Source organism: Rhineura floridana, chromosome 11 (genome assembly GCF_030035675.1).
Source record: "Rhineura floridana isolate rRhiFlo1 chromosome 11, rRhiFlo1.hap2, whole genome shotgun sequence".
NCBI lineage: Eukaryota > Metazoa > Chordata > Lepidosauria > Squamata > Rhineuridae > Rhineura > Rhineura floridana.
In genome coordinates, this window is record NC_084490.1 from 58,606,857 (window position 1) to 58,630,983 (window position 24,127).

Here is a 24,127-nt window from a genome sequence, read left to right on the forward strand (position 1 = left end):
CTTTTGGACGTTACTTGGGAGGGAGCAGAGGAAATCTTGATCTTGGGTGTGCGGGTTTGTACAGCTCCAGCTTCCCACAACACAAAAGTCCAGGTAAAGAAACCCTCCAAGGCTCTCCGAGGAGATGAAGGCACAATTCGGGCCAACCAGTGAGGACATCTAGGGTTGGCCGACTGGCCAGCCACCCTCCCGGGGCTGCAACTTCCTTCTCCCCTCCCCTCCGGCACCAGAGTCACTCGGCTGAGGTGATGGCAGAGCTGTCGGGCGCCGGATTCATCTGGATCATCATGGACTTCTTTTTCAGTATGGTCTCTCTGTAAGCCAGGGAGCTGCAAAAGGCTGCAAGGAAAGGCGAGAGCTGGCAGCTTGCAAGAGCCTCACTTGGCATGTCCTCTAGCCCTGGGCTGCAGAAGCGGAGGATGGAGCCAGCACGCTCCTCCCCTGCAGCTCTTAATCCCACCAGCCTGGATCTTGTGGCAAAGCAGGCTCCGGCTCCCTCTCCCCCTTCTGGGGCTCTTGCACCTGACTGCCTCGGCTCCACTGCCTTCCGGGCGTTGCCTCCTGCTGCTGTGCTTGTTTCCTGGGAACTTTAAAGAACAAGGTGGGGGAGAGAAGCACCCAAGCTACAAGGGAGGTAGAGAGAGGGGGAGGGGGTCCTCCTTGGGTGAGCCTGCATGTGCCCAGGAGGGGTCCGGCTCTGCGCAGGGCGCGCATGTGTCCCAAGCCATGCCAGCCAAGCCTCTTGCCCTTACTTTGCCTTACTTTGCCCAGAATGCGAGGGAAATTGAGGTGAGGAGGGGCCGCAAAAGGCTGGCGGCGGTGAAGGACGGGAGCAGCTTGGTGGTAAAGCACATGCTTTGCAATTGCTTTACAATGCAGAAGGACACAGGTTCGATTCCCTGGGTATCTCCGTGGGTCTCTCCTACTTCCAGGAAAGCTGCTGCCAATCAGTGTTGACAATACCTAGATGGTCTCACTACAAGGCAACCTCCTGGGTTCCTGGGAAGAGCCCAGTGGGAAAAAGTCCCAGCTCCTTTTCTGATGCTTAATAATTATTTTTTTTTGGTTTAATCTTTGAATTGTGTTCCTATTTTTTAATTTCAAAAAGTATAATGAACTACTCCTGAAATTTCATCTAGGATAAACATTGCTTCTATTTTCTAGATTAATCTTGACAATAATTAAAGGCCCATAAAGAGTAAAAGCATCAACCTAATTAAATTTGTTTAAAAAATGGATCAATGCTAGAAACAAATTGCAATCACTGTATAACTTTTACAGTAGTATCCTACACAGAGCCAACTGTTATGCCAGAACAATTAACAATTAATAATGTAAGTGGGAGAACTTCAAAGAACAAATTCATTGAAATAAGGCATATAGGCACTTGTGGTATAATTCAGTATTCACTCTGAAGGCCATACTGGGTGAACAGATCCTTGGAATGACTGCGTCCATGAATCTTGCTGATTCCAAATCTTGTCATGGATAATATCTGCCTGTTATGGAATTTTTTTAAAAAACACAAGTCCCCTGTCCCTTCCCACCCCCAAAAGGTAGAAATGTTATTTGTGCTACATGTACTTCAAGTCACATAGATGTGACTAAGCAAAGCTGAGGGCTTCTGGGTCAGAAATGTCAGTTCCTAGACGGGTGTAGCTTAAGCCCAATGCTTACATTCTTAAGCAGGTGTCAGCAACTTTTGGCCCTCCATATGTTGCTCAACTACAGTTCTCATCAGCCCCAGCCAATGGCCAGGGATGATGGGAATTGTAACTCTGCAGCATTTGGAGGGCCAAAGGTCCCCCGCAGTTGTTCTAAAGGAAGGCATTTAAGGCTGCAAATTCTAACTCCATTTGCTTGGGAGTTGAATGCAATAGGACTTACTTCTAAGTAGGCATGGTTAAGATTGTGCTGTCAGCCTTCCTAGATGTCATGCAGAGCAGGCCTTCCTTAATCAGAAATGTACCATGCACCTTAAATATGTGAGATTGGGGTGTGGAGAAAGGTGCTGGTTGGATGCTGGATGTTTCTGATGGTAAACCACAGCACAAATGAAGCTCGGCTCAGTTCAGCCATTGATTTATGAAGGGAAACAGCAGGGCTCAGGCCTGCCTGGATGTCACGTCTGCTGATTTGGAAGGCCCCTGCCCTCAAGCATGTGAGGGGCAGCTTCTAAATGTAGAATGCATGAGAGGCTGTTTTCAAATGTCCACGGTGGTAGTTTGTCTATGCAACCTTTTCACTAAGTTATCTAAAAGAGTTAGGCCTCCCACAATGCCAGTTTTCTCAGTAACACTCCCCTTGCTGCTCTCAAAAATATTATTTAATTCATAACCTTAATTCTCTTATCTACCACGGTAATAGGTTTCCATTACTTAGGTAATTTGAAATGCTCATCCTGTTGTCTGTTTTTATGATGCAAAGATCTGTTTTCAACATACGTGCATCTCCTTGCAGTGATTCAACATAATTAAATGTACTAAGATTTTGGTTCAAATGCTCTTTTAGAAATGCTGCGTATGTCTGGCAGGTAAAGATTCACTAGCAGTCCTAACACACTTAATCCCACTAGACTGAAGGTGAAGGGAGTCACCAAAACCTCAAATCACCCTTGGTTCTTACATGTCATCTTTAACCCTCCCACCTTTTATAGTCTCAGGTAAGACCTGAAATCTTAGAGCTATGATATACAGGGACGGTGCTACCATTAGGCAGAAGGAGGGATGGCAAGGTGCTGGAGGACAGAGCAGTGCATGCCACATGACCTGCTCTGTGTCCCCTCAGCCAGCCTGCTGCAGTGAGTTGTGATGGAGGATGATGTCCTGTAGCAAGTACTGGAAGCAAGATTCAGTAGAATGCCTGTTCAGTACCGGTGGCAACGTAATGTCTGTAAAAAGACATTCCTTGTCTGACATGCTCTTTGAGCATCTTGTTGTTTTGAGACATAACAGAAATGTATTGTAAAAGCAGCATTTCAAGTGTAAATTTGATTTCAAGTGTTGGGGTATCATCATTGCTGGGGGTATGGGGGGATGTGAGATGCTGTTATGCCATTCTGTTAATCTTACAGATAAAAAAAATTATTCTACCCTCTGTGTGTGCATGCTTATTTTTAATGTTGTTTTAGGGTACTTAGATGTGCAGCAGCCAAGGCCAGCACCTTGTAGGCATTTTTTTAAAAAAAGTAACTGAATTGTAACTAGTGATTACTTTTGAGAAAAAGTAAAGTAATCAGTTACTTTCAGAGCAATTGTAATGGTAATTACTACATTTTTGAGCCATGTAATTGTAACTGTAATTTATTTATTTTTTTAAGTAATCTTCCAAGCTCTGCATTTGCTAAACATTACAAATTATATACCTTCTGCAAGTTCAGCCTTCTGGCATAGGGTGCTGCAGAAAGGTTGTTACTGTGTGACAGGCTGTCCTGGGAGCCCCCCCAGAACTGAAGTGCTTTGCTATATCCGAAGGAGAAGGACTACCCTGCATGTGCCACTGGGGAAAATGGAAGCTTGTTTACTGTGAACTTCTGTTCCTTGTGGCACATGGAGGGCAGTCCACCCAACTCTTCTCTAGCATACAGAGTGTTCTGGATATTCATTTAGGGCTTCTGCCACCATTTCACATGAAGGGGTTAATCAGACTTTTAGTGTATATTGTACAACATGAATATATGTCCTCACCTTGCACTGGTCAGGTTTCTTCAGTATTTTCCAGTTTATCTGGGCTGCCCAGTCCAGGTGATTCCCTTTCTCCCCCCCTATTAAATTGGTAGTGGAATCGTGGCTGCGGGTAGAGGGGTCAGTCTTACTCTGCCAGCTGGTCTGAATATTGGGGTGCCCCCCCCCATTGAAGAGGACAGAAGATTCTTGATCCTGCCTGTCTCAGACAAGAGGAACCATCCCAAGGAGGACTGCCCTCCATGTGCCACTAGGAACAGAAGTTCATAGTAACGTCCATTTTCCAAAATGTTGCATCATATCCCGAGCCCCTAACAGGAGTGTAGTACAGGAGCCTTGTTGTGCTGTTTCCTACTTGTAGGCTGGTGAGAAGTTTCACAATGAGCGAAAGGGAAAATAATAATTCCCCCCCTCCCCTCCTGAAACTTCCCATGCTGTGCTAAGGGACTGGTTGTCAGCACTAAAACTGAGTGCTTTAAGGCTACATGATGGAAAGATTTCTGGAGATTAGGAAAGCTCCCCTTTTCCTTTCCTTCCTCCTAAATCGTCCCCATATAGTACAGAGAGGGGAATTTTTTATTCTCATGGCATGCCCATCAAAACCCTGATCTGTACCATATTTACAAACTTGAGCAGCTTTGTTTCCTGTCCTTCCTACTTCAACTGTGGCTCACTTGCCTTCAACGTTCCATTGGTCCTGGAAGCTAAAAGGTGCTTGTCAGGCCAGTTCTGGGAAGCTTTTAAAAGTTATTTTTGTCTTAATTTACACATTATTATACTTCCGTGTTTCACATAGAAATAAAAACATTATTTTTGTTGTGGCCCTCTTTTGCTTCAATACTAATCCAGCATTGGGTAACCTGAACTTGATATTGGGGGGAATGATAATGTAAATTCTGCTTCTCATATGACATCTACAGTACCAGTCTTTGTTCTCCTTTGATGCAAAGCAGGCAAGAGAAAAGAGGGGTCAGGTAATGTTGTGTAGTTGTCTGTTCTGCCCTAGTTATGGACTAATAGGGACTTTTCTTTCCTTGCTAAGGTTTTAGATCTGAAATGCTGTCACATGTATCTTGTTATCAGTCCAATTTATATTTTGAAATGAATTCTGGAGCCAACATGAACTAGAGAGAAAAGACTGGCTCATGACTCTTTGTTAATAAAGCAGAGAGCATCACACCTGTGCTCCTTTTTTCCTTTCTGATCTTTTAACCACTCCCTACCCCCACCCGTAAGTTCCTACACTGATCTCTATTAGTTAGCAGTTTACACTGAAAGAAGTAGCAGAGGAATTACTTGCTAGGTTCCTCTGGGGAACTTAAAAGTAGACTTGCTAGGATGGCTAGCCTAACAGCTAGCCTAGTCTGTCTCACTTCTAAGCAGCAAAAAAAGTCCAGAAGGAGCCTCTCAGTAAATCTGTTCACCATATACTCACTTATAGCAAACAACAATTTAAATTTTACCTTTGTAGTCCCTTTAGTACCAGTCCCTATATATGTGTATATATGAGTGTGTGTGTATAGTATTTTATGTATTTTAATTGTATTTTATGTATTTTAATTTATTTTAATATTTTTGTGATTTTACTGTTTACAATTTTATTATGTACATGTTTGATTTTATTTTTGTAAGCCACCCTGAGTGCCCTATTACAGGGTAGAAGGGCGGGATAGAAATATTTTAAATAAATAAATAAAATAAACAAGGTGAGAAGCAATGGTCTGACAAGTAAACCCCTTTAACAAACCATTTCAAATGGCAACAAACTAGTTGGTGCCAATTTTTCTCCCATGGTATTTGTCCAGCCAATACATGGAATGTCAGCAGGGGACATAAGCATCTCTTGATACTTCCATGGGAGAAAAAACAGCTTCCAGGAATGAAACCCTAATGAGGGACACTACTAGGATAAGCTACAGATGGTTTTTGGCTGTTTTTTCCCAGGCTCATCCATTTCCCTAATGGACAAAGAAGGACTTACTGCTCTCAGCTGGGCTTGCCTAAAAGGCCACCTTTCAGTAGTGCGAGCTTTGGTGGAGAGTGGAGCCGCTACAGACCATGCTGACAAAAATGGGCGCACTCCATTGGATCTAGCTGCATTTTATGGTGATGCAGAGGTGGTAAGTGGTTTTATTTTGGTGAGGGGATTCAAGTTCATGAGGAAGAGGATCCGGATGACACCTTTGTCAAACTTGGCTTAACCTACTTAGCTAATTGAGGCATGGAGCCACAAACCACCTTCAAATTCTTAGACCTCAGTACTGGCCATCTCTTTTTGGCAAGTACGCCATGGAAGTTTTCCTTCTAGTCTATTGAGCTAAAAAACAAAACAAAACAGGCATCAACCCACTGCGTAGTGTCAGGCGCTGCTATTCCTGCCCAAGTATGCCACAACTTGTGTATGTGGCATTTGTGCCACAGGTTTGCCATCCATGTCCTACCTAAGAAGCTGGACTGGGCTGACGGCAGTCATGTAGTGTCAGACCAAGTGGGATACAAGCTTCTGATCTGTAGAGAGCATAATCAAGTCTGTAATTATTTGTCATGTGGAATATTTGCTCTCTATGATACATTTTGGCCTAGAGTGTATGGCTGGCATATGGGTGGATCTTACCTTTGAGCAGGGTTTATTTTTTATTTTATTTTCCAGCTCTAAGTTCCTCAAGGCCCTCAATAGTCAAATGAGGTGAGGGAATAAAAATAGTTGGATGAGAAATTCACCATTTGACAGCTCAGCATCCCATTCTCAGTACTCTTGGGCTCAGAAACCTGGTCTTTGTTGCATAGTCATAATGTCTTAACTTCCAGGCTGGTACTGATTCAATTGCTTGCTTGTTTGTAGGTGCAGTTCCTGGTGGATCACGGTGCCATGATTGAGCATGTGGATTACAGTGGGATGCGGCCCCTTGACAGGGCAGTGGGTTGCCGTAATACTTCTGTTGTAGTCGCCTTACTGAAGAAAGGAGCCAAGATAGGTAGGGAGCAGTCAAAGAAAAAAACCCACAACTTTTCATGCTTGCAAGAGCCATTTCTACCCTGGTCGTGTAAATATAGTGCACTCCTATGACAAAAACATGTTCAGTTTTGAAAGAATGCTGCTTCTGTTTCGCCAGCAGAATGCCAGCATTTCTGCGTGCTATGGCTGTTGTATTGTGTTAATTGAACAGTGGGTTTTCCCCCTGCGTGGCTCTTGGCAAACTGAGGAAGCCACTCTTAATGAGATCTTTCCTCTAAGAATGACCACCAGATCTGCGGTTGTGCTTCGCTGCTGTGCTGATATGCTGCCGTCAGCTATTGCTTTCCCTGCTCTGTAGATGCTTCGAGATCTGAGCATTACCTGCAACTGCCCTCTTCCCCACAGCCTCTCGCGTCACAAGGGAATTTGCTGGTGCCTTGGCTGCTTTGCTGCCTGCCTCTCACTGCTGCTTTTTCCTTTTTTTTAAATTCACCTTCATCCATTTTTTTTTCTCCCTCTTCTACAACTTTTTTGTGTTCTCCTTTTCTTCAAAGGCTGTCAGACGCTACCGAGTCGCCCACGAGGTATACTTCACTGTTGTCATCATCCAGCTTGGTGGTCTGACAGCTCTGCTTTCTCTTCTATGGTTTTGCCTGCCTGCATTCTCTCCCTCCCTTTTCATTTTTCACACCCTCAAATAATAATTTTTTTCCTTACTGTTGCAGAGAATAACTTGACCTCAAGACGTAATTCACTTTTAAAACAGTGCTAATTTATTTTTCACTCAAAGCCTTCTGAAAAGCTTCCCCTTGCCTTTCTGGCTGTATGAGAACCTCTCTATATGACAATTCACTTGCCAAGTGAGACCATGAAGACTTAGTGGATTTGTAAAGGCCTACATAAAGGTACATAAAGGCCTACATAAAGCAATTGTAGAATTGAGCTCCTAGACTGCATTAGAAGGGGAGTGTATTTGGTCATCCAAAGTACTTCACGGGTATAAGCCTTGTTTGAAGTGAAAATTGTTTTGAAACACCAAAGGTTTTTAAAACTCTGTTCATACATATTGTGCTGACCCAAAGATGTCACAAAGAAATTGTTAGGTCCAAATACATCCAGATTGCTGTAGTATACCATATTTAAAGTTTACATGGATATATAGATATTTTGTTTTCTTCATTAATCTTTTTTCCTGAATATAACTGTCTTACTTTCCACCAATACCAATAGGGGATATTGGTGCCCTCTTCTGGGAATGACGCCAGCACTTGTGAGTCATTACAAATGAGCTAAAGGAAAGAAATTGTGTTTTTAGCTTTGAGGCATCCATGTGAAAGCCCAGGGCTTTTTTTTTCTTTTTTGGGGGGGACCTTGTTCCTCCTTGGGTTGGCTACACCAAGTTGTTCTCTCCAGCAGACATTTCCTCCCCCAGGATATTTATCCACCTTAGCTTCCCTCCCTTACCACTTTTTGCATTGTATGAGTTTTTTACCCATCATGCATCCTGTACACTACAGGTCCAGCAACCTGGGCGATGGCCACCTCCAAGCCAGACATCATGGTCATCCTGTTGAGCAAGCTGATGGAGGAGGGAGACATGTTTTACAAGGTGAGATAGAAAACCAAGCTTTCACCAAGTACCAGTAAATGAACTTGTATCTAGTTCCCGGTGTTCATTTCTCTGCTGCTGCAGTTGCATCAAACAGTTTCTCAGCTTTCAAAATGGCAAATGTTTTTCGCTCTTCTGGCAGTAAAGGCATGGTTGTAAATGTGTGAGCAGTGACTGACTACAAAAAAATGAAAAGTCACACGATGGCTGAGTGGGTGTCAAGGGTATGAGGTTTAACTATGCTGCAGACTACCTTCACTTTCTCAGTGGCTAGAAGAATCTAATTTGAACAAATTATTCAAATGAGCAAGTATATAGAAATGTGCTTAATATGTACAAGGTACATGCTCAGTTAATATGATGCAGAATTTGTAATTTTTAGTGCAAACAGTCCTGACAGCATGTTTAATTGCTGAATGAAGAAAAATTCCCTGATCTAGAAACTGAGATTAGATGCCCATTACTCCAAAAGACTGCAGAAAGTCTAAGCTAAGGGTTGCCCTTGCAGAGTATTGCTTTATTTTTTTAGATTTTGGTTTGGTGGCTCTTAGCATTGTCCATGGTCGTTAGGATTAAATACATCCACTGAACATGTGCAAAGAGCTTCAGACCACATGGCGCAGCAAAGCATGAGAGCAGTAATAACTAAACACTGTTATATTCTCTGATATCTGGAAAAGCTTTCTTAGAATTAAGATGCTTCTCTTTATTCACAATCTTAAGCTACTGCTTGACTACTGTTTATCTTTTGTACTAAAAATTAAAATTCCGCACCAAATTGTATGTAAGTCAGGCTGAGGTTCAGGACAAACGCAATGCTTCTGATCTCTAACCACAGTTAAGAAATTAATGCCAGACAGTGAAATCCTGCCTCCCCCTTACAAATTTCATTACTCTTCCCCTACCAGCTTTAACCATGGTTGAGGTATCTGCACTGACTTTAACCTCCAGTTACTTCCAGGCTCAATTATTGTAACACACTATATATATGGCTGCCTATGAAGACAATCTGGAAGCTTCAGTTTGATCCAGAATGCCACTACCAGATTGTTACGTGGGCAAGTAGAACAAACCATCTTATGCCAACTTTATGTCAGCTTCACTGGCTTCCATTGTGTTTTCAGACTCAATTCAAAGTGCTGGCTTTGCCATTTAAAGCCTGAACAGTCTTGGGATCACATCCTCCCATATGAGCCTGCTTAAGAACTTCACTCAGTGTCTGTGGTCCTTCATTCTGTTCTCCTGCTGATGGAAATCCAACTAGTAGGGATGAGAGAAAAAGGCTTTTAAATTGTGGTGCTCAGATTATGGCAGGGGTGGGGAAGCTCCAACCTGTGGGCCTAATTAGATCCACCAGGCCGTTTTGGCTGAATCAGGGGCTGAGGCAAAGGGAATTTGCAAGCATTGATGATCACCGGATTATCAGGGCTTGCAAAGCGCTGTTCATGGGGCTCTGCAAGCCCCAATGATCAGCTGATTGTTGCAGTTGCATAGCTCTGTGTGTGATTCTTTGCAAGCCCTGACATCCAGCTAATTGTTGAGAATTGTATAACTCTGTGGATTGCCCCAGCAATCAGCTGATCCCCTGCGTGGGTGCAAATAGGTTGCCTGCTGTCATTGTGATGCCAAACCTGTGTCAGACTTGGCCTTCAGGTGTGAGAGAGATAAGGATCTGCCCCACTGGCCAGATCTAGTTCCCCACCCCTTGATTATGGAATCACCTCCCCAGAGAGATGCATCTGTTTTTAAGTGTACACTGAAGGAAGTTTTATTTAAGTGGACATTTTTAATTAGAACCTAATTGTTGTAAGAACCTGGTGTTTGCGTAGAAAGGTAAGATATAAATTATAGTATGATTAGTATATAAATTAACAGGGTTCTCATCATAACAATGTTTGAAGCTTCTTGGCAAACTCTGGTCGAGAGGAAATCTGGATAATACTGACCATTTAAGATCAGTGCAGACACAATCTTTAACCATGATGAAAGCTGTTGAGAGAAGGGCAGAGAGAATTTGCATGAGAGGACAAAGCTGCGAGGATCACACAGCTCACTATTGATTAATTGTCGTAAGGGACTCATTCACCTGAGATGCAATGATGCTGAGCTGGTGTAATAACATTAATAATTGATTGCCAATATCATATGCATCTGCCCTGTCATCTTTCTCCCTCCTTTGCTGTCCGGATAGCCAATTTTGATTTCCGTTTTCAAAAATGAAGAGTCTATAAACATCACTACTGCAGAATTTTTCTGCCCTCTGTGGTGACACCTGTTGCCTCATCACTACTGATTTATTAGCATTTTCTGTGGAAAGTAAGAATCTGAGCCTGTACGTTGCTCCTGAAATAGAGGCTACAGGGAGCAGGGTCAAGCAGGATCAGGGCCATGAAGGGTGGAAAGGGGATGCTTAACCCTTCCCCCAGACCCCTGCATGGACCCAACAAAAATAAAAGCTGCTAGTGGCATTGGGAGGGAAGGCAATATTTTGATATTAGATATTATAAGCACAAACTAAGATGCAAACAGAAGATGCACCAAGATTGTGGAATGCTTTGCCCCATGAAGTACAGTTTGCTCCCACCCTTGCTATTTTCCACTAGTTGTTAACCATTTTATTTTGGGGGGGGGTGCTATATCTGTACTCTTACTTTTTTAGGATTGTTTTATTTAACTGCACATCCTTTTTGATTGATTGTTGTACATTGTTGTTTTTATAACACTGTTATTTTTAACATTGTGAGCTGGAATGGATATAAATCAGTAGAGGGATGTAAATGTTTTAATAATTTTAAGTGATTGAATAATTAGAAGAATAAAAGGATGCATTAGAGGCAATAGGCATGAGACAGAGAAACTAGAGACCATGGGGAAAAGGCAGGTAATTAAAATTATGTGGGTTATAGGATGCAGTATATTATGGAGGTCTCATGGGATCGTCCCCCTCCATTTCCAAGACTGTAAATGGACATGTAAGGAGCAGACTCTTTTCTGCTCATCCCACACCTTAAGTCATTCTGCTTTTATAGTGGTGAGGCCATCAACAGTTAAAAAAATTCCTTCCTCTGGGAAATAAGCCATGTGTGAGAAGAGAACCACTATTCTGTTCTAAGCCATATGTCAAACTACTGCTGTTTGTTGGTGTGATTTACATGACTGTCTGTCACATGGTGTTATTTATTCGATTTATATCCCGCCCTTCCTCCCAATAAGAGTTGTTGATTGGTAATTAGTGTGTGTGTTATTTCCCTGTACATGGTGAGATGGTCAAGTATATAACCAGTTCACCACAGGTTAGTACCAATCTGTGCACTAATTTTGCCCATATTTGCAGTGACCACTACATGCCTGACCTGTGAACTAGCTTCTGCCAATGTATTTAGCATTTACTGTCAATCCAGTGGTGTCATAAGAAAACTCACCTAACTATTCTCTAAGATTCAAGCTGTTCAGAAGATACTACCTGTACTAAGCTTTTCTCCTTCAAATAGCAGAACAAGAAACCTAAGAGAGTGCCAGAAATGAATTTGGACAATCTACAAAGGAGGAGTTTCTCTGAATGATTTCCAAGCAGCCAAATTTTATTCTGCAAGGAACAACAGCTGCCATGCTTATTTCTGTATCGCTCTGAGATAACTGTGTAGGCACATTCATCTGCTTTCATAGATGATTCTGTAATCGTTACAACCCTGAAATAAAAAACTGAGTGGTGCATTTTGACCTGTTTACTGTTCTACTAGAAGGGGAAAGTGAAGGAGGCTGCCCAGCGCTACCAGTATGCCCTGAAGAAGTTCCCCCGAGAAGGGTTCGGAGAAGACCTGAAAACCTTCCGGGAACTGAAGGTGTCACTCCTTCTCAACCTGTCGAGATGTCGGAGGAAAATGAATGTAAGTGCCCTTCTTCTCAAAGCCCCTTCCTGGACATGATCCTTTCCCAGCTCCCTTTCCTATTCCTAACCACTCCCTAACCGGACTCTTTCCCAGACTCCTGGAATGGCCTTGAAAACCTTCACCTTTTTGTAACCTGGTTGTCCTTCACAGAGCACTGGCGTTTTACAGTTCTGAAACAGCCAAGCAATGGTTTGAGATTAATTTCAAGAAATTAAAAATTCATCACTCTATTTAAAAAGCTGTTGTAGCTTTTCTTAACAAAAATGTCGTGTGCAAATTGGAGGGTGCTGTTGGATTTATAATGCTGTCTTAGCCTTCTGAAGCTCTTGTTTTCTCTTAGAACAGTGACTCACAATCAAAACACACACACCACACCCTCCCATCCTCCTCCTGGAGCTGGGCAACATCTCACGTTAGTTGCAAGCTGTTCCTGTGTCTAAAAACATAACATGGGAAGCATCTGTGTGTGTGTGTAAAAGAGAGAGAATACTGTTTATGCTAGGAATCCACTAAATGTCTCAGCTATATAGCAGTCAACATATGTAATAAAATTTTACATGTTTGAATTTTAAGTCAAGGCTTCAGCATGCAAACACTTTAGACATGTTTTGCAGCAGAAAGAATAATCATATCTGTTCAAGGTGGCCAGAGACCTGAGAAAGGAACAGTGTGAATTTATGGTACCATTGAATTTGCAGGTAGCAGAAATTGTTTAGGATGTGCCTTAATATGGAGGAGAAGCAAGAAACTAATAATATAAGTAAAAACCAACCCATGCCCACTGTGTATATGCAGACCATTTTAAGGGTTTTCTTAACCTTTCCATGGTTTGTATCTTCCTTTTTTATTGGCTAGCAAAAAAAAAATACGGAGACATCTATACCTATCCTTCCTCTTGGAATCTTAAATATAAGAGGAGGTTCACTTGAATTCTCTCACACTTTGAAATAACATGTGAGGGGGTGGGTGTTGCAGGATTGTGCTGTATAGCTTCACCACCACCCATACCAGCTATAGTTTGCAACCATGTCAAGGTACCCTACAACCATTCATATGTAGAACTCCTCCATGCGAGGGGGGAACTTGGGTCAGTCAGTAGGCATGGAAGGCCTCTTTACACAGTCACCAAGCATGCAGTCATCATGGTGAGTGGCCAGCATGTGCATTGGTGAGAGGCAGAGCTATGCAGCATGATTCACGTCTTCCTTCAACACAGGCAGTTCAAGTGAACCCCCCTAAAATCATGACAAGAGCAGATCAGACTATGTAATTCAGCATCCTGTTTCCAACAGTAGCCAATATAAAGATATAGGTCATACCCTTAGATTAGCAATGCAGGGAGAAGATTAACAATAAGTGCAGATACAAAAGAAGGGCTGTCAAATCAACAGAAGGCTGATCTTGCAAGGTTTTCCAGGGCAGACTGAATGATAGCAGATGGAATGAATAGCCATACAAACAAGATCCTTATAGGCCCAATTTGGGAGTGGATAACCTCTAACCTCACAAAACAGGGTTGGATCTCTCGATACCAGCTATCTGTGACATCATGTTAATGTTGGAAAATACTAAGTCCACATATAAAAATATGTCCATGTCATATTATTTTTTTCTTCCCAAATTCTGTGTGTATATATTAAATGACTTATCTACGCACCTATTGTGATGGCAGGATTTTGGAATGGCGGAGGAATTTGCTACTAAAGCACTGGAGCTGAAACCGAAATCTTATGAAGCTTACTATGCAAGAGCAAGGGCCAAACGCAGCAGCAGGTGAGAGGAGAGCCAGAGAGAAATGAAAGGTTCTGTTCTCCTGAGGTTTGGGTGTGACACACTCCAAAAATGCCCCCATTCCACACAATGAATAAACAGCAAGGGAATGCCCAAGAGAGACTATAATTATAACCCTCAAGATACCAGATTAATAAACTAACCTTCTCCCATCAAGCTGAGCACTTGCCGCATTTCCAGGTATAGTCATTCTGTAAACTGGACCGTAGTGTTCTCAGAGCATTCTGCCAATGCTAGCTTTATTCACATGACATGAAGCATGCAGCAGCTGAGCATCTGGATGGCATGTTTGGGGGTTAACCAGTAACTGCTGTGCTTTGTGCTTAAGGTTAGTTGTTGTTTTATGAGATGGGGTGAGAGCAGCGGGATTGAGCTGTATCTCACCTTTGTCATGGGTGGTGTCCAAAGGGGGCTGGCTCATCTACTCTAAGGGAATCGCATTTCAGAATCCTGAACTGACTGGGGAGCTTTGCCTTTCAGCCACTGCTAGCCTCTTTGCTCAGCTCATGGAGTAGGATACCTGCTGTGAGTGTTTGGAGCTTCCTTTGTGCCGTGGTTTCTTGTATATCTACTCATACGACCATCGCTGTTGAGAGGGAGGCCCTGCAGCTTAACCTCTCAGCTCAAGGACAACTCACTAAATTGTCAATATACCCCTATCTAGGTCTTTCATTCCTAGAATTAACCTGCATTCCAGAAACAAAGCTCTGCTAACTGAACCATGATTTCCCTGTTTTATATTTCCCTATTTGGCCCCCCACTGTTTGAAATGTGTTGCTCAGAAGCTTGACAACCGGTTTCCTTTTTGGGACTTCTCCACATTCTCTCAGTGTCCGCTAGAGCAGAAACAGAAAAAGCCTTCCCTTGCCATGTCTTGCCTCTTAGCATCAGCAGTCAGTGCAGGTCAAACGTTTTGGGGTTTGGGGGAATTAATTGTGTTTTAAAAAATAAACAAGAAAACCAAATGCATGAAGGGTGTAGAGGATATTCTCTACCAATCAAAAGCACATTCAACTAGATGACTGTTTTGTTCAAAAGCTACCAGTGTCCCTGTAAATGACAACCCACCTCCCTCCAAACTCCCCACCCTTCTGTTCCTCAAAAGATAGTCAAAGGCCTTGTGGGCTTGGGTCAGGCACTTTCCCTTCCTTGTTCCCTTCATTTCCAAGAGAACAATTCTCAGAGCAGAATCCATTGGCTGAAGGAAGGCCAGAGCTTGCCACTTGCTCAGAGCATTGTAAGGGCTTAAGCTCAGACCTTAAATAGTTGGAGGGGCACAGCTAAACCCACCCAGCATACCATAAAATTGCCTTCCTTGTTCCCTTCATTTCCAAGAGAGCAATCTTGGGAAAACTGGCTTGTATCCTCTGCTGTGGAAATGGAAGAAACAGCCAAAGGCTGAAGAATATGCTTGTTGCAAGACTTGGAGCATCCTCCCCATCATTAATCACAATGCTTTTCTTCACAAGAAACGTGTTGCTTAAGTCTTATCAAATCCATTCCAATCTAGAGTAACTTTAGTTCTTCTTTTTTTGTCCCCTGTTTTGGGTCAAGCAGGCAGTTTTCAGCAGCACTGGAGGACCTGAACGAAGCCATCAAACTATGTCCGAACAACCGTGAGATCCAGCGGCTGATGATGAGGGTGGAGGAAGAGTGCAGACAGACACAGGTGCAACTACAGCAAGAGCCTCTTGTAGTATCTGAATCTGAAACACAGCATGAAGAGTTGTATGCAGTGCAAGACATCTTGGAAGAGGAGTATCTTGAACAAGATGTAGAAGAAAATATTTCTGTTGGCTTGCAGACTGAATCACGGCCCAGCCAAACACTGCCCATCATCCAGAGCCCACCTTCTTCCCCTGCCCACCGGGACTCTGCCTACATCTCCAGCTCACCACTTAGTTCACATCAGGTGTTTGACTTCAGGTCAAATAGTTCTGTGGGATCACCAACAAGACAAGGGTACCAGCCCAACTCCCCAGCACTCTCTCCAACACACCAAAATTCGCATTATAGGCGTAGTCCGCCACACACATCTCCTGCTCACCAAGCCTCCTCTTACCGTTTTAGCCCACCTCCAGTAGGTAGCCAAGGGAAAGAATATCAAAGTCCACCTCCTTCTCCCCTTCGTAGAGGCCCTCAATACCGAGCCAGCCCTCCTGCAGATAGCATGAGTGTCTACAGGGCTCAGTCCGGCTCACCAGTTCGATATCAGCAGGAACCCAGCATCAGTCAGCTTCCCAATCGGCCAAAATCTCCACTCTCCAAAATGACACAGAGGTCTTTCCAAATGCTTCCACTGCCTGTTGCAGTCCCCCAGCAAGGGCTCAGGTTGCAGCCTGCCAAGGCACAGATTGTCCGAAGCAACCAGCCAAGCTCAGCTGTGCATTGTAGTACTGTGATCCCAACGGGCACTTATGGTCAAGTGGCTCATTCAATGGCCAGTAAATATCAGTCTGCATCCACAGAAATACCTGTTGGCCAAAATCGGCTGGTCTACCAGAGCTCCATTGGGGGTATAGTGGGGGATGGACGGCCCATGCAGCATGTTCAGGCCAGTCTCAGTGCAGGGGCCATCTGCCAGCATGGAGGGCTGGCTAAAGAGGATCTTCCACAAAGGCCTTCCTCTGCCTATCGTGGTGGGATGAGATATAGTCAGACCCCACAGATTGGGCGCAGCCAGTCAGCTTCCTATTATCCAGTCTGTCATACAAAGCTTGATCTGGAACGTTCCTCCCTACCTTCTAGCCAGCTTGGTTCACCTGATATCTCTCACTTGATACGAAGGCCCATTTCAGTAAACCCTAATGAAATAAAGCCTCATCCGCCAACCCCAAGACCTCTCCTTCATTCTCAGAGTGTTGGCCTCAGATTTTCCCCTTCTAGCAATAGCATCTCATCCACTCCCAGTCTGAATCCCCCCTTCCGCCCTTCAGCTTCTATTCAGCAGATGGAGATCCCCCTTAAGCCAGCCTATGACAGGTCATGTGATGAGCTTTCCCCAGTCTCTCCAACACAGGGCGGTTACCCCAGCGAGCCTGCCCGCTCCAGGACCACGCCTTTCATGGGAATAATAGATAAAACTGCCCGAACTCAGCAGTATCCCCATCTGCACCAACAGAACAGAACCTGGGCTGTGTCTTCAGTGGATACTGTTATAAGCCCCACATCTCCTGGAAACCTTCCCCAGCCAGAAACATTCAGCCCACCTTCCTCAATCAGCAGCATTGCCTTTTATAACAAAACCAACAATGCACAGAATGGCCACTTGCTGGAAGACGACTATTACAGTCCACACGGGATATTGGCCAATGGCTCCCGAGGAGACCTCCTAGAGAGAGTTAGCCAAACCTCTTCATATCCCGATGTTAAGGTGGCCAGGACACTGCCTGTTGCACAGGCATATCAGGACAACCTCTATAGGCAACTTTCCAGAGACTCCAGGCAAGGACAGACATCCCCTATCAAACCAAAGAGACCATTTGTGGAGTCTAATGTGTGAAATGGACGTGTTTTGGAGTAAGAGCCTTGTGTTTTTCAGCACACGTTTCCGGGCTGAATTCCCATATTACACTGCTGTTTTCTTCCTTTTTAAAATTTTCATTCTCTAGCAGGCCGCCAACCAGGGGTTTTTCTGTGATTTCTGTGTGATGACGAGGCAGTCCAAGACATGCTCCAAACCCTTTGCTACACACAGCTGACCTCAGATAAAGCCAGTACTGTAAATGTTTTCAGCTGTCAATTAGGCAATGTTAGTACATGGTATTGGGGGCTAAACTAGAAAGATTCTATACAAACTCAAGGGAAGTAACCAGCTCTTTGAAGAAAAATGTTAATTTCCAAATCTAATTGAATACAGGCTTTAAAACGCTTATTAAAATTTCCTACAGAATATTGATCCCCGTTTGCTTGGAAATTGCACTCCTTCAGTTAGCATAGTGCTGTCCACATTGTGTCCAAAGAGCTTGTTGACCTGCACAGAATGGGGCTTTTATTTTGTTTGTAATACAATGAGGAGCTATGCATCAAACCCATCCTGCTTTATCTGGTGTGATAGGATTGTACCTTAGTATTAAAAATTCATGATTGTGAATTTTAAAAATCCTTGCCAGCCAATCTGTTGGTCTGGACTACCACGGGTAACATTGTTTTGAAAGGCATATTTGGAATAATACTGTTTTGATTTCCTCTGAGGCAGTTGAACAAATATTCAGGGAGAAATCAACATTCTCTCCACTTTAGCCAATCAGTGGGTGGCTACCTCCGTCTGTATTTCGGACTTTCTGTCCATTTTTCAGTGGGCTTGTTGTCCTAATGGAATGGCACCTTACCTATTCACACTCAAGGTATTGTTCCCATATCAGCAAAGTTCATTATAAACTGTGGGATGTCCCATTATTTTAAAGCATGATGGGGAACTGAGAAAGAGAACCAGAATTGGTACAGATACTCCCATAGTGACAGTTAATGCCCTCCTGCCCTTGAATTCTGTATTAGTATCCTGTAGCAATGCTTCCTGAGGTAGAGATGCTTTGAGCCATGTGGGCATTCCTTTCTGGAGTGAAGCACTTTATTTCACTCTTCTCTGGTTGTGGCACATTATGATTTGGGTTTAGGTTAATGTGATACTGGGATTTGAAGAATATGTTTTTGGAGTTAGAAGTTGGAACTGCGTTTTTAAGCCAAATTCAGAAGGCAGAATGATTGAGAAAGGAACCCTGGGAGAATATCAGATGTTGACAGAAATGGTGATGAGATCTGGTGGCAGGAAAAGGTAGCAAGAGCTTTCAAATTCATGTCACTCATTAGCTCAGGAAGGCCAGACTTGATACCATTGGGGTCTGATAGAAGTAATCTGTGAATATATACAGGAGCTCAGACAGCATCAGATGAGGGAGCATCCCCTTGACCTTGAAATGGCAGGAACGCAAGCAATGCAAAATGATACTTTGCCCTTTCTTCATTTTCGTTGGGCAAAGGATAAAGCTGGGTTCCTGTACATTAAGCAGGGGTTTTTTTTATACCATAATTGCACCTGAAGTGGACAGTCAATCTCATGGTCCCAGCTGAAATGGAGTCTTTATTTATGATTCAATGGGTTTTGGAGCATAAATCAGGTGCCCGCAAAGTACCCTTTGCTTCATGATTTACTGTCAGTGCTTCCCTTCTTTTTGAAGTCTGTTGTCATCAGGAGCTCCTCTGTTTAAACAAACAAGTGATAGAAAAAGTATTTCTATTAAATTTGCAAGGCTTGCATCTTCAGATGAGGTTGGTAGGTTCCATACCTGAAAGTATTACTGACAATATGTTATGCTTTAGGGTCCTGGAACTCAGACAGACGAAGAGATTTCAGGAAATATTGTGGTTCTCTTCAAATGAGTAGCCATTATGGTTTGACTGTGAAAAGCCAGGGGATGTTTTCAAGAGTTCATTTTACTTTTACTTTGGTCCTTCATTAGAGCTCTTTTTGCACATCTTTTCCCAGCTCTTAAATGTATTCCAAAATTTGTTTGCAGTAATGGAAAACACTTAGCAGGAGGAGTAGCATTAATTCTTATTCTGCTAGGGACTTGCTAAGGTATGCTGGTATCCTGCAAGTTCTGAAGTTGGCAGCTACTTCTTTTCAAGGAGCAGGGTGTGTTTCAGCGCTATTTCAACTTGTATATTGAAAGGGACTGTGGTGTGCCTCATTTTCTTGTGGGTAAGTGTGTGTATGAGGGGGAAGGAAGGAGGGAGGTTTCATAGATAACCCAAGATATAAGGAAGGTGCAACTTTAAATTTGATTTCCTTTATTGTTGGGATGGATAAAGCCATTCCCTGCTTTCCCCACGCACATTTCTTTTGTGTCCTGGGGAAGTAGAAAGCGTTGATACCCTTTTTCCCCCTCTGTATGAAGGGATCCTCATGATTTTAGTGTCACCTTAGAAATGTGTTCAGTCTTTATAAAGACGGATTATTTTAAACTCTTCAAAACTGGAATATGCACCAAACAAGAATATGTTTGCTGTGTTTATCAGTGATTTGTGTATTTTTTTAAAAAAAAGATTGGTTGCAACTGCTTTGGAGCTGCTTGTATCATGCAGAAGATTGAACCCATTTTACTGCAGCGGACAGTGAAAGGTCAAATTAATAGCTTCTTTTGTCTGCCTTTTGCCTATGATAAAAGACATACCAAATTCTCTGGTACAATTGGAGTGCACTGAGACATCTCATTATCCTGTCTTTTCTGATAAACCAACCAACCAAATTTAGTCTCCTCTTCCATGTGGGAGGTGAGGAACAATGCTGCTGTCATACTAATCATCTCTGCAGTTTCAAGATATGAATCTTCTTGATGGCATAATGCTGTAGTCTTGAGTCTGGCTGCTTTGCTCTGCTCTTCACTGCCATGAGATTCCCAGTACCATATCTGTTTACATTTAGCAGTTAGTAAAAGAAGCGGCATGCACATTCAAAATGAGGTTTTAATACTTCCGTTGTGCAGGGTTTTCCCTCCCCCACTCCCCAACAGTACTGTGTTGTGATTTCACAGGATTTTTGCACTGATAGGTTTGCCACCTGCTCTCTCTGTAAGTGGGGTGCACTTTACAGTTTCATTTGTCACTATGATAAATACTGGTTATTTAAGTGTGATTGGTGTCTTCATTAGATACACAACAGAACAGCTCTTGTCTTTCAGTGTATTTTAAAAAAACAGAAGCAATGACTCATAAAATATATAGCACAAGTATTAGCTGTTGTACATAAGCATTAAAAGGTGAAGTATTTTTTTCAATATAAAGAGAAATATTTGCTGTGATTTACCCAACTGATCTCCTAGCAATTCTCTTTAGAGGCACCTGAGGCTTAATTGTTACTGCTTTTAGTTACCAAGTAACACACATCTCAGCTGAAATAGGAGCTGGTTTGTCTTCGTTAGAATTTAGCAGGAGGCAATTCCTTCTGTATTTGCTCTCAGCTGAGATCTGGTTGCTCATTGTGTCCTCTCCTGAAATACAGTGTGATAGAGCACAAAATTTCTTTCACTGTCCCTTCTTCAATTTAAATGCCTTTTCAAGTGAGGCTTTTTCTACTCAGGAAAGTGTGATAGAATGGCTAACACACACACACACACACACACAAACGAGGGCTCCCAGACGGTTTTTTAAAAGGGTCATGCAAAAATACTGCACCTGTCCCCTTCCCCAACAATACTTAAGCTGGAATTTCAGAACTGTTTTTACCCAGAAAATCAAACACACCAAATAAACTAGTTTACTGAATCCAGCAGCATTTGTGCTTTGAATGTTTGCCTGTGTTTTATCAAAACCTGCCACCTGATGTTATTCTAACACTGCAGAAAAGCTTTCTTTTCTTTCTTTTGCTCAACAGAAGCCACATTCTAGAACTGGAATTTAGATGCTGGCTTATGGTGAGTTATGACTCTTGCAGTTATACCAGCTAGTTCTCTGGTTCTGAGGACCAAACTAGAGATTACCTTGATTGTAGGTATGCAATGACCAAGCAGATTTTTTTTTGGGGGGGGGTAGGTTAGTAGCAGCCATGAGGAAACCTGAGCAGCCTCAGAACCATAGGAGTGGGGGGGGCATCTTTCCTTTCTGTGGTCCCAACAACAAATATTTCCCCAAAGTTGCCAGTGCAAGTAGTAACATCAGGACCTTGGCAGAGAGAGAGTGTGTGTTAATTTTTTTCTCTCCACCCCTGCCAGTGCCAAGCCTGCATAGGCTTTAGCATGGCTGCTATTGACATCACAACACGCACACCCCAAAAAAAGCTGTGCATTTGAATTGCATTCAAGCAATTAACTTCACTCTGGTTTAGCCCCAAGTCTGCTTCCTAGGGGTCTGGTCACTTGGGTGCCTAGAATTGAGGCTGGCACCTAGAAATTTGAAGTAATTAGTCTGAGCTGGCTCTCTAAAATAGGATAGGAACCTGCCTTGCAAGCTCTACCTGACTCCAGGGGAGAGAGCTATCAGCTTTGAACATGACTGTACTGCAGGCTATAAGAAATGTTCATATAGGTCAAGAGTTAAGTGGCTGAAGATACACCTTCCTTTGCAGTTTCAAAGTGGCAGAGGCTGTCCACATAATGGAGAGCGTTTGGGAAGGAGAATATTTCTTTCAAATACTAAGCCTGAAGGGTGTTTTTAAAATGTATTTCTTTTTACGAGCTTTAGAGAATGGACTGCAGAGAAAGGGGGAAAGCCTGCACTACGTTGAAAACCTAAGTCACGAGCCTGGCCTTTTGCAGCAGTGAATAAATTGCTGCTGTTCCAGATCCACACAGAAAGTAATCTAGTAAAAACCAAAGTGCCAGCTTCTCCACGCCTTACATAAAGTAATGAACATCACTGCGTGCCTAAAAATTATTCTCCTCTGTTTAAGGTGGTCCCTTGCAAACTCTTGGATGGCAGGCTGCATCTCTTCCCCCTTCCCTCTTCTTAGACCTACTGGGTGTTTCAGGGCCTTCATCTGCCAGAGTTCAGTTTATAAAAAGGGCTTAGAAGGGGGCAGGAACTAACATACCTCCTTTGACATGTTAGATGCCTTCACTAAATGTATGGTTGCTGTGAAAAGGGAAGGAGGAACTTGGGGCACAAGCACAAAGGGGTGGAAAACCTGAACTGCTCCCCCCCCCGAATTACTTGAATTTAATTGCTGGATAATTTTTCTCCCCTAACAACAAAAATCATATTAAGGGCTGAAATTACATAGCAGACTATTTTGTTTGCAGTTCTTGATTATGGCTATTTTGTCCATCTCCTGAACCAGACTAGGCCCTCACTGCAAATAAATCCCTGCAATCCTTCTTGGCAATCACTTGGGAGTTTCTCTCACAACTGGTTTCCCCTTAGAAAGGCAGACGCAGCTGGCCTATGGCAGCTTCCAAGTTGAGAGGCTACTGAGAAAATACAATGAGGTTTTGCACTTTTTACACTTGTTTAGAAGGGGAAAGGAGATGATGCTTTTCTGCTGACTGCACCACACTTGAGTTTATGAGAGAGGGGGACAGTTCAGCTCTGTTCTGCCTGGACATGCACCAGACCCTAAGTCCATTTCCTATGCTTACCCACAATTATTTACTGATACTGATATTTCTACAGAATGCAAGGCACTAATCTGTATAGGTCCAGGGTTTGGGGTATTTTTGGAGGGGATGAATGTTTTGCACCAGTTAAACGTGTTTCCCATGCCAATGGTGTTCTTTCATTGAGCATTTTCTTCCCCGTGAGCATTGCAGCATTTTGCCTGCCTTGTCTGCCTCTGTACAGTAACACAGCACTCCTTTGTATTAAAACCTTTCTGGTTTGCCATCCTTCAAGACACTTGCTGGGAAGACACTGACTTTTTCCTTTTAGCTTTTCTATAATTCTGATGTAAAGGATTTTCTCTGTACAGTATAATAATATTCAATTGCATGTTCTGTTCTCTTACTGATATATTGAATCACCACACAGTTGTGATCTTTTGCAACAGGGCAGCCGCACAAATACCTGCACTCGGCTAAGGCTCTTGGCCACCCCTGTATAAAGGAAAGAAATGTGTTTCTTTCCCTTCACTGTACTTGCTTGAGCAGAGTTTTATTGTCTGTACATGTGAGCTGTGAGATAGACGTGGAAAAAGTTCAAAAAGAATGCATTCTCCCCTGCCCCTCCCTAATGTATACAGATTGTATCCTGTACAATGAACTGTATGTATGAAAAAAATGTACTTATTTATAAATGGTTAACACTTGGAAATGTTGTGTTGATTACCGTGTTCAACATGTCTGCTTGGGATTTTACACTGGTGGAATGGAAAGAACCCATGGTTTCTAGGTGAACTCAGCTAATTTGCCAGTTCCATTTTACACCTTAACTTAGAGTGAACAACACAGCCTGTATGTCAACTCCTTGCAAAGTACCCTTCTTTCTCCTCTTGGCTTCAACACCTCCCATTCCAAGGGGTCCTGTTTTATACCATGTTCAAGGAGATAGCTGCCAATGCAGGATTTTTTTCTGGTTGAGGGCCTTACTCAGTGGAGGCTAGTACTAGGACTGGTAGAGTAGAAGGCAGGGAGGTCAACAGAAGGTGGAGCCACAGCAAATGGTTGGCAGAGTCAACGATAGGCGGAGTCAACTAATTCTGCTTTTGTCCCCATCTTTCACCCTGTTGAGTTCTGCTAAGTCAACTCTGAGATTGAGGAAGAGGAGGCTG

General features: G+C 43.1%; 1 protein-coding gene across 12 annotated transcripts in view; it reads left to right on the plus strand.

Annotated features, from left to right (window-relative positions):
- Positions 1 to 23,670, plus strand: part of TANC2 (tetratricopeptide repeat, ankyrin repeat and coiled-coil containing 2) — a 378,583-nt gene extending 354,913 nt beyond the window's left edge. For 10 of the 12 annotated variants that reach the window (XM_061588302.1, XM_061588293.1, XM_061588297.1 and 7 more), the window contains 6 exons: positions 5,628 to 5,803; positions 6,526 to 6,658; positions 8,157 to 8,248; positions 11,989 to 12,135; positions 13,811 to 13,911; positions 15,484 to 23,670. In XM_061588302.1, coding sequence (XP_061444286.1) covers positions 5,628 to 5,803; positions 6,526 to 6,658; positions 8,157 to 8,248; positions 11,989 to 12,135; positions 13,811 to 13,911; positions 15,484 to 17,431 — 2,597 coding nt within the window. In that variant the 3' untranslated portion in view covers positions 17,432 to 23,670. The remainder of the gene's footprint in view (positions 1 to 5,627; positions 5,804 to 6,525; positions 6,659 to 8,156; positions 8,249 to 11,988; positions 12,136 to 13,810; positions 13,912 to 15,483) is intronic. The other 2 variants (XM_061588296.1, XM_061588304.1) reach the window with 1 other exon arrangement.
- The last annotated feature ends 457 nt before the right edge of the window (positions 23,671 to 24,127 follow it).